This window comes from Crocodylus porosus, unplaced genomic scaffold (genome assembly GCF_001723895.1).
Source record: "Crocodylus porosus isolate Cpor-Errol unplaced genomic scaffold, CroPor_comp1, whole genome shotgun sequence".
NCBI lineage: Eukaryota > Metazoa > Chordata > Crocodylia > Crocodylidae > Crocodylus > Crocodylus porosus.
The window spans coordinates 14,450,037-14,461,427 of NW_017728923.1; the positions used below are offsets into that span (position 1 = coordinate 14,450,037).

The 11,391-nt window shown below is 38.5% G+C and overlaps 1 protein-coding gene across 1 annotated transcript in view; it reads right to left on the reverse strand.

Annotated features, from left to right (window-relative positions):
* Window positions 1–204: 204 nt before the first annotated feature.
* The window catches only part of GRIN2A (glutamate ionotropic receptor NMDA type subunit 2A), a 128,712-nt gene continuing 117,525 nt past the window's right edge, over window positions 205–11,391 (reverse strand). Inside the window, exons 10-11 of the mRNA XM_019540093.1 lie at window positions 7,997–8,235; window positions 205–2,684 (exon numbers count right to left, since the gene is read on the reverse strand). Coding sequence (XP_019395638.1) covers window positions 894–2,684; window positions 7,997–8,235 — 2,030 coding nt within the window. The 3' untranslated portion in view covers window positions 205–893. The remainder of the gene's footprint in view (window positions 2,685–7,996; window positions 8,236–11,391) is intronic.

An 11,391-nucleotide genomic window follows, 5' to 3' on the forward strand; every position in this document is an offset into this window, starting at 1 on the left:
TCTAACGCTCCCATGGGACGCTCTATCCGCCCCACCATCTCAGTGTTCATGAGCCACACCTGGTACCTCGAGGTATGTAGAAAAAACATATAAAAGCTGTGTCTGTGGCTGAATCATCGAATCTCTCCAAATCGATTTGGAGGCTTCCAATTCCATTTGGAGAGATTAAAGGGTCTCCTGATTCAATTTGGATTCAGAGATTCAGCTGACAAATGAGACCGAATCGAATCAGTGACCGAAGCTTCACACATCCCTATTGTTTGGGCCTTTACTTTCTACATTTGCTTCTATGATGGCCTAGAATGAGCATAACATTTTTGTGCTAACACATTTTTTTATTCCATTTTAGGGCCCTGAGTTTTTTTTTTTCCTTTGAATCATTTTGACTGTGTTTGAAAACAAATATGAAGCTAAAATATATCCTTGAAAGTCTAACTCTTTTATAAATCTTACTTTTGTCACTGTGCAAATGCATTCTTAACTTTTTGTCTGTGTCAAACTGCATGCATACCATATTGCTTATTCAGTATTAGAAAACCACTGATCATTTCTAATGACAAAAATTCATTGAATAATACTCAGTAACAGAAATTAGTATAACTGAAATTGTAAAATAATCAAAATACAAAATAGCATAGTTGCCACCATGAATTAAGCTGTTCCAGTATAATCTCCATTTATATGTTTCTATAAATGGCTATTTTATCCCCTTTTCAACAAGTCCTGGATACATCTAAAAAAGATGTTTCTAACACATCATTTTACCTGGTCATGGACCAAAGGTACACTGAGGGATTTACATATAATTTACCATAATATGGTACTGTTTAGGAATACTCACGCTTTTAAGATGGTGGCAACTATGTTTCTCTAGATAGAGTGTTAATGGGAAATTAAACATCTGATTCAAGACTAGGCATTTTCTTATACACACGTCTATTGCTGCAGGAATTTAAAACCCTTGGAGCTGAGTACATACTATTCTTATTTGCAACATAAGGCATAACATGCTCTGAAATGTACATGCCATTATGGACCCGACCATCTCTGGAACAGTACGAGGCTGTGGACTTTATGGATGACCTTAAATAATTATCATTTCTTGCTTGTGATGGTAGTGATTGTTTATAGAGATCAGATGGACTTCGTCTTAGAGTTAAGTGCTGATCATCACGATAAGAGTGCAGAAAAGGGTTATCTGCAGAATGATCAGGATACAAGGACTTGCTCCGCTTACTGTCCTCCAGAGCATGTGTTAAAAGTGAGGCTTTGTGGCTCAACAGTTTGTTTTGGGGGAGATTAAACATATTTGCATATGGGCTGCCTTCTAGGAACCGCTCTTTCTCTTTCAAGCTTATGCTTCGAGCAGGTCTGCCAACATCAATTTCTCGGGGTTTATCAAGGATGTTGTCAAAAGAATGTTGCCTGCTGATTCTCAACTTATTTTTTTTCTGGTACTGGATAGAATTATTTTGGACCCAGTCACGTTCATACATTTCTTCAGGGTGCTCTGAGTTGGTTGTTTCCTGCAACATTTGATCTTCATCAATGTCATAGAGGTTCCCAATCCTCAAGCAAGCATCACATTTATAGGGAGACCGGCTTAAAAAGTGGCCTGTGTAACTAGGCAGATTAGAAAGACAGCTCCTGCAGTGGGTAGAATTCTGCCTGTATCTCTCATTCACATCAACTACCGAAGTATTTTTATCTTTTAAGCTATAGTGCTTTGAATAAAGTTTGTACTGGTCATTATCTGGAAGACTACCTTCATTATGCAAGGGAGTCCTGTTAACTTGTTCTGCTTTCCTGTAGTTGTCATTATGGTCTTGATAAACATCAGGAAATTCAATAGTCTCTGGAAGAACAATATTTTCAATATACTCTGGTGGATCCAGATGGAATCCTGGTTCCTTATCACCATCAATGGTGTAAATTTTATCCCGGGGAGCACTTTGTTTTGTTTTTAGATATGTCAGTTCCACTTCACTACAGTCCTTTGGGTATTTTGACACCACAGATCTTTTTTTAAAATTGTCCTTGGTTTTGTGGTGTTTGTTATTATTTTCAGGTTCCATATGGCAAGTGGCTCGGCTTGAGGTATCTGAAACATCTGAATGGACAATCTCTTCTGGAAGGTATCTTTGGCTCTTCACAGAAAGCTGTCTGTTTTCTTCTGAACCATTTTCTCTCTGTGAACCTTGGTTCTGACGTAGGGATTCTTGACGTAAAGATTCAACAGATTTTCTCCAAAGCTGCCTGGGTCTGGAGTTTACTTTTGCTTCTGCTGTAACAGCAACCTCTACTGTATTTGGATTAGATTCATTCAGTGTGAGAGGATGCTGACCTTGGAATACGTAGTTATTGAGATTGTCTTTATGACGGTTGCCAGCAAATGTCTGCAGTTCACTCATATTGTCACCAAGAAAATTGTCCTTCGGTTGAAAAGATCTATTGTCAGAAAATATCTGGTTCCCCTTATCCATGACCATATCCATAATTAAGGAACCCCTCTGAATAAAATCAGCTGTTCTTTTGGGGGAGTTAATTCTTGAAGGATTAATGCTTGTCATGTTTTTGGCTGTTCGTAATAGTTTTAACATATTGGTTTGGGAATTGGTCAAAGTAAAGTCGGGTGACTTCTTTTTTTCCTCAATGTGTACTCCATGAATACAGCTATAAATACCCTGTAATTAAAGGAATGCAAAAATGCATTAAAATCACCAGCTTCAAACTTCACATACTTTAATTAAATATTTAATTATTAGCAACATTAATTACATTAAAAATAATTTATTTAACGAGAAAACAGAATATAAATGCATATCCAGCCCTGAAGCATATTCTTAGAATTGTACGTAAGAAGGTGATACTAAATATTCCTTGGTTTATGGTCCAAATAAAAATACACATTTCCCCAAACTAGATGATCTTTACTGCCATAAGTCTTGGGCACTGTAAAAGGAAAATGTGTAATGTTACACTGTTAATGTTTGACATGCTTATATTCTCACCTGCCATCCACCTGTAAACCTGAACCCAATATGGCATGCAAGACAGCTGCCTGGTGGGGAGATGGAGGCTGGGTTAGATAGGATTCAAACCCATCTCAAATCCTGATGCTTTTATTTCTAGCATCTCAAGAGATACTCTTCCTTTTGCCACATCAATTCCTGACAGTTCAACAATTCTGAGTGAACTCAGTGCAATCAATAGAACTGCACATGTAGTAAGGTACCACTCAAAGCAAGAATATCAGGAACCGGCTCTCCGCCATAACCTGTCTAGAAAGAGCTAGTCCATATAGAGCAACACAAGCAATAAATGAAAGAAAGTGTTAACACATTTTCTGTAAACTTCCTAATGACTTACCTCCCTCCTCCTTACTGACTGCTAGATAATTAGTATAACACTTTAGTAAATATCTGGGATGAAGACTACCACTGTCTTCAAAGGAAATAGGTGTTATGAGGTTGTAACTACAACACCTCAATAACTAGAACAGAAACAGGCTTTCAGTGCTACTAACCACAGACCATCAAAATAAGTAAAACAGAACAGCGCTATATATTAAATAGCTCTGCAGTTCCAAAGCTGTGAAAATTAGGTGCCTATATCTACTTATTGTTACTGTTAGGAAGACTTATGTGGGCCCTGGCCCAAATCTAATGCTCATTAGTCATTTTTCAGACAATAGCCCCAATAAAACTAACAAGACAAATGCAGAGATCAGTCACTTCTCTTTGAGTCCTTATTGATACCAAACCCTCAGGACTTCTATGGATATCTTGTCTTGATTAAGTCCTGGGCTAAGTGTGTGACTGCAACCTAATTTAGCCAATAGAGCATACACAAATGAAAGAAAAACAAACTCAGCGTCTTGCTTTTTCTCTACTAACCGGCGTATAATGATGAGTGTGGAGGGGGTTTGTCATTTATTTTTTAATGCTATCCTTCCCTTCCCTTTCACATTGGACAAGACGATGACTATAGAAAATGCAGAGCAAGTGATGGGTAAATCACTAAAGTTAATGAAGCCCCAAAAGATTAGATGCTTGTCTGAGTTGCACACCCCTTTAATCCCCAAAAGTGGACTGGAAGATGAGCAAGAATGGGCAATTTCATATAGCATTCCTTATTACCAAGGAAATGAAAAACCTCCTCTTAAGTTATTTCAGACCTAATGTCAGATTATGGAGTAGTGTAAATATGAAACAACACCTTCCAAAAAATGTTAAATTCATCTTTTAAAATTGGATTTCATTTGAGTTTTGTGTGAAGATTAAAGTCGGTTCTTAAATTCAAACTTGTTTACTCATCAGTATAGAAAGTATTAAATGGACATTTCAAAGCCGATGCTTTTTTAGCCATACATTTTTTGACATAAACGGGTTTTTTCAAAGTGCTTGAATTTCACATAGAAATAAGAGCAAATAATAAATGCAGATTTAGAGTGTACAGTAAAACTGAGTTTTTTGCTTTGAAAAGTATAAACCCTTTGGTTGCAGGGCTACATGAACATTTAAAGTAAACACAGGAATTCTATTTGCAGAACACCAAAGAAAGAAAATACTGTAATAAACAAAAATAAAAGCAGGCATCCTGAAAAGCTTCTGTACTAATCAAGATAAAAAGATCCTGAATGAAAACAAGTAACTGCTGCCAGAAACACAGCCTCAAAGGAAAGTATGAGAGGATTAGAGACTTGCATTAATGCCTGCAAACAGGTGGGCAAACTGATCCTTTGGAGTACAGATTCTCAAACCTTTTTAAAGGATGGATTGTGAATTGCAAGATTATTTTCCCTTCCTACACACAGTTATATCAACCTCCTCATCCATTCACAATATGTAGCAGACACTGGACCACTGCAGCAATGGCTTCTGCAGAAGACAACTTTTTTCAAATGTTTTAATGTCAATAGAAAGGAAAGTCAGTGCCATGTGATCTGTTAAATCTTTCCTAAAACTATTAATGAACTTTGAGCCAGACTGTAAGAAATACTGGTTGAGAAGACAGCAAATGCTGGTCTTCCCAGACCTCATCATCTCTTCGCCTTTATTATCATATATTCTTCTCCATAATCTTTTAAGTTTCCAGATATTTTTGGTTCCAACCGGTGTAGAAAGCTTCTGTCTGTGTTGCACCCCCCACCTCACCACCGCATACAAGAAGCATTACTACATCACTCTCATCACCTACCCACTCTGCCCCATCCTACTCATTTAGGGATCAATTTAATTAAAACCTCACCTTGCTGCCATGTGTAGCACTGGTTCCTTTTCACTCCTCAGCACTACTGGAGCAAAAACTCTATCTACTGCAGTTACTGTTACCATTACCTGGAACAATTCCTCTCTCTCTCACCAACTCCCTTTCTACTTTATCTGGCCATCTAACTCTCTCCCCTCCTGTTTAATTCTGTAATTCTATTACTTGACATGACAGTTTTCCAATACACTTGTTTAAAATGTGCCATAAATATAACACTTCCTTGCCCTGTATACAAACTGATGCTCTCTATCTTGATGGTCAATTAATGTTTCATGGAAACTGTAAAACGTCAACGTTTATTAAATTCAGCAAAATTGGATATAAATTTCCACAGCAAATTTAGTTTCAAAATATCTTTATGACATAAAATTAAACTCTTATTTGCCCTTTAGATAAACAAGAAATGGGGTAAGGGTAATAAGGGTTGTGATAAGAAGGAATGCAGTGTATATCTTTCTAATGATTATTTTATGAAGTTTATCTAGAGAATCTGATTATTTATGACATTCAAAATTGTGTGGAAATATCTGCTGCAGGTCAGTATTCAGTTAAAAAAAAAAGGTTTCATGTCCACACACCTATTAAATAAGACTACAAAGAAATGTGTAATTAAGTATTATTTTTTGTAACTAAATACAAGTTACAAAATGAGAGAGAGATGCATAGTCAGAGCAGGTGGGACTGGGGAACAGAGACACTTTTCCCCCCAAAATTAGATACAGCCATGGATGAGACTCTGCAAAAAGGTCATATTCCTTACCCACCCCAAACTCCTTTTCATGCTAGTGAAAATATGAAGTGCAAGGGTTAATCTCAAAACAAGCAAAACAAATGTTTAAAATAGGCATGCCATAAAATTCTGTTCTAATATGAACAGGCCACAACTGTCAGCTTTCCTAGGAGAACACAAGGCAAAACCCAGTGTATTAGGAGAGGCTTTCATGAATAGGTTAATATGTCATTGATATTCTCACTGATATCCTGATTACCTTCTATAATGAGGTGATTGGCTCTGTGGATGTAGGGAGACCATTGGATGGGGTGCACCTTGATTTTAGCAAGGTCTTGGATATGGTCTCCCACAACATTCTTGCAGTCAAGCTAAGGAAATATGGGCTGAATGAATGGACTGTAAGGTAGACAGAAAACAGGTTGGAACATTGGGCTGAGAACAGTAATCAATGGCTCAATGTCTAGTTGGGAGCCAGTATCAACTGGAGTGCCCCAAGGCATTTCGTTCAATGTCTTCATCAACGACCTGGAAGATGGCTAAAAGCACACCCTCAGCAAGTCTGCAGATGACACGAAACTGGGGAGAGTAGTAGATATGCTGGAAGGTAGGGCTAGGATTCAGAGTGACCTAGGGGGGTGGCTGGCTGGGCAGCAGCTTTGCGGAAAAGGGTCTGGGGGTTCCAGCGGACAGTAAGTAGAATAAGAGCCAGTAGTGTGCCCTTGTTGCCAACAAGGTTAATGGCACACTGGGCTACATTGGTAAGTGTGTTGTCTGTAGGTCAAGGGAAGTGATTCTTCCCCTCTATTCTACTCATGAGGCCACATCCGGAGTACTATGTTCAGTTTTGGGCCCGACATGAACAGAAGGGATGTAGACAAATTGGAGAGAGTCCAGCAGAGTGCAACAAAAATTGTGAGGGGGCTGGGGCACATGATTTATAAGGACAGGCTGAGGAAACTGGGATTATTAAGTCTAGAGGAGAGAAGACTGAGAGAGATTTAATAGCAGTCTTCCACTACCTGAAGGGGGAGTTCAAAAGAGGATGGAGCTCAACTGTTTTCAGTGGGGGCAGAAGACAGAACAAGCAGAAATGGTCTCAAGTTGAAGCAAGAAAAGTTTAGGTTAGATATTAGGAAGAATTTTCTCATTAGGACAGTAATAAAATACTGGAATGGTTTACCTAGAGAGCTGGTAGAAGCCCCATCCTTAGAGGTTTTAAAGACCCAGCTAGACAAAGCTTTAGCTGGCATGATCTAGTTGGGGATGGTCCTGCCTTGAGCAGGTGGTTGGCCTAGATGACCAGCTGAGGTCCCTTACCACCCTAATTTTCTATGATTTTATGATTCTGTTTACTTCTACGGTAGATAAAAGAAAGCCCAGCAGAGTCCATTACCTTTATCAGAAAAAAGAAAGATTAAGTATGCCACCTGATTTTACTTCTACTTCGCAATTGGTAGAATTATCTTTAAAATTAACCTAGTCATACTGCATGAGTCAATGACATTTGTATCTGTATAACCATTCCTGTACAGTTTATGAAGTTATCTAATTAATTAGCAAATATATGTTAGGAATGGCCCGGTTTAAAATTGTCCAATAAAAAACCTACATGCTCTATGTAGTGCACAATGCTGAGAGCTGATATTTATAATTTGATTGGTGAAGGTTTCTAAAACATACTATAGACTAGTGATTACCCCTTTTCCTGTTAAAGAGCAAATAATCTGGTGTTCTTGTTATATTTCTATACTCACATAGAGACTACCCTGGTACATGCTATTCCACTAGCCAGTTTTCACATGTAAAAAAAAATTGGCAATGTGCAGGACATAAAGCTAAAATATAACCCATTAGCTTATGAAATTTCTAAGAATATATTTTAATTTTTCAACAAGGGCCTACAATGAGAGGGGCAATGCTTGTTTTAGTAGATGTGATTAATGGTTTTAAGAAAGTAGCTGTACAAATGGAGTGAATAAAATGTCCACTAACCCTGCTGATGGAGAACAACAATCCTGGCCTATCTGTGCAGACCCCAGTGAAGCAGAATCTGAGTTTCCAGTAAAACAAATGTTCCCAAACAAAGGTTATTAGGCTGAGGGCCATGGCTGCTGCAAGCATGTAAAATACGCCTGCCATGTTGTCAATATCCAGCTGGCTGCTCATGACTTCATTCTTCTCATTGTGACAAATACCTGTCAGCCACAGTGTTTCCAATTCCTCCATCTCTCCTATAGAAAATAAGAAATCATACTGTTAGGACTTGAAAACCTTTATTCACAGTGCAATGAAATAATAAGAATCTGAAACAGAGAAAGTCCTTGTGCTTCTTTAAGGATTCAATGATGCAAAAGCACTTACAACTCAAATCAGGCAACTCAACTCTGTTGCATGGTGTTCCTGTGCACTATATAAAAGTTTCAACATTTCTTTTCCCATCATTTGAAGTATTTAAGTAACAGATGAAGTGATTTAAGAACCTCTAAATTTTTTATCAAAGCAAGACGTTGACCAATCTGTCATCGCAACTCTCCTGTATGGATTGGGGAAAGAAATGGAATAAATGAGTGTGCTTCAGTCGCTGGAACTCTACCTGGTCATTACAAGGCCGGAGTTTGGCTAAAATGGAGAGATTTGCCTCTCCTCCCCCACCCCTCGGGACTCCTTTGCAGGTTCTGGGGATGAATTTAGAAGGTGGGTGGTTTTACTGCAACTGTAATAGCACTCACACCATGGAACAAGCTGCTGAGTGAAGTTGTAGAATCTCCTTCCTTACAGATTTTCAAAAAGAGCATCTGCCTAGGCTGGCTTTTAATAATGAATCTTACATTTGTGTAGAAGATTACATAAAATGACTCTATATATCCCTTCCAGCTCTAGGATTATAAACTTTATAATTATAATTCTATTATAATTCTAGGCACACCCCGGAGAAACCCACATTATGGGTATATACAGAGGTTCATAAACTGCAACAGAAGTGCCTCCCACACCAGTTTCTTTAATGTATTTTGCTGCTTACCCTCCACTGATTAGTGGAGGTTTTAGATATGCCGTAGTTTTCACTTCCCTGGTGATCAGCACTGAATAGCCTAGCCGGTGCAGCTCCTCCACCAACTGGGGAGGGGCTGCACTGGCCAGACTATTTAGTGCTTTCTTCAAAAGACTTTTATATAGTACCTCCCTTTTGGAGGAAATTGCCTTGAAATCATTTGGGTTGTGGACACTAGAGAGTATTTCCCCAAGCTGGTTTTATTTCTAAGTATTTAAAACTTCCATTGTCAGTAGCTCAAACTAGTAGTTTTAAAAGTAGATACTTGATTTTAAAATACCCAAAGGACAGTTATAGGCAGGGTGGAGAAGGTCTTTTTTCCTGTGGCCGTAGGGCACATGACTAGGAGATATGGACTCAACTTCCAGCAAAGGACATTTAGTTTGGAGATTAGGAGGAACTTTTTGGCTATGAGGGTAGTCAAGCATTGTAACAGGTTACCTAGAGAAGTTGCACAGTCTCCACCTTAGAAATTTTCAAGATAAGTAGATTGGACAGACACTTGGCTGGGATGGTTTTGTCTAGAGTAATCTTGCAATAAGTAAGAGGCTAAATTAGATGACCTTGTGAGGTCTCTTCCAGCTCTACTTTCCTATGATCCTACAATCTATGGAGATCTCTCCATTTACATTGTCTATCCTTTCAGAGGCCTTGTATCTATTACAGAATTGTACGTAACAATTAGGCAAAAAGAATATTGGCAGAAACAAGGCTGAAATACCTGGCTTCTATTCCTGATTTTGCCACAAGGTTTCCGTACAATATCAGGAGTCACTTTACTAAACCATAACAAGAAAAATGATTGCATCAGTTCCAAGCTTGGGTGTCCATGTGTTTATTTCATTTTTTCTTCACATTAATGACATAGGCAGGGGGTTGATAGCCCATGGCCCACAGAGTCTTTGGATCTAGCCCATGGAGCTGTGACTTTAGTGGCATTCAGCAGCAGAGGTCTCTGCCTGCATCACAAGCAGGTACCAGGGGCTTTGGTGGAAGGGACAGCTGGGAAAAAGTGGGAGAGGCAGCCAGGTCCTAGTGCCCACCCATCTACAGCCTGAGCTAGACCGTTCCACTCCCAACTAGAAAATATTTCTGACCCCTGCACAAGGCCACTGGGAAACTGTGTTTGTTATTATCATTATGGTACAGTGACAGGGAGTGCACAATAATGTGACCTAACTGGAAAGCCTAACATGTCACTTAATATATGAGATTCTGATTATTACCACCAAAACAAATAAGTGTTACATGTTCTACAAGAGTGCAAGAAGCCTTGAATGCAGTGTATTAAAATATACTCTTCCTGGACAGAAAACAATTACAAATACATAGCATTCAATTCTCCTGTAGCTGTCTTATTTTTATTATTATTATTTTTATTATTATTATTATTGCCTTGCTTTAATGTCTTCTTTGGGACAATTTCCATTTTCTTTTTCCCTCTGATGTAATCATCTGTCAAGTCTTGTGGTCCATGGATACAAAAAGCAAAATAAAAAAGGCAAACTCAGTGCGAGTCCAGGGCCTCATTCTGGATCTCCCATCTCTTACTTTTCAGCAGGGGATGATCTAGAGGGTATGCTGATGGCATATTGACAAGGGATCAAGTTTTACATTAAAGCTGTTGACTAATATATTTGACATGCCAGTGAGGCATGTGATGAGAGCCTAAGCTTGCAGGACAAAGGACAATGACCACATAGTACTGTCAGAAGCATGAAAACCTGAAAAAGTGTACTTTGCCACATTGTTTCCTTTTAAACTTGCTCTTAATGCTCCTGAAGAGGAGAAATACTTTTATACCTCCCCTACACTTTTTCTATAAGCTCACAGAACTAATGAAATGACTTCTAAAATGCTTTTTATATTGTACAATGTGACTAGACTTCAAACATCTTTGGTGTTCTTCTACAGAAGCATGACTTCAAAGTGCATTTCAATTCTAACCCTGTTAGATTTCCTTCAATAAAAGTAAATTTTCCAAAGGATGTATGCATTGCCATAATTCTGACTTTTTCATGAAATGAGTTTTGCTTCTAGCATTGATGATACAGAGAAGTATCCTGTTATCTGGCTTTATCTGCTTCAGTATTTAGGACACAAGCCATTAATTCTGTTAATATTTCCTACTTTTCCCCTTCCTTTCCAATGAACCCTATACTTACAGAAGACAACAGCTTTCTAGTTTTATGAAAATCCCTAGAAGACAACAGCTTTCTAGTTTTATGAAAATCCCTAGAAGCCATGGGACTCTTTAGCCTGGAAAAGCGCAGGCTCAGGGGTGATCTGATGGCCACCTATAAGTTTATCAGGGGTGACCACCAGGATCTGGGGG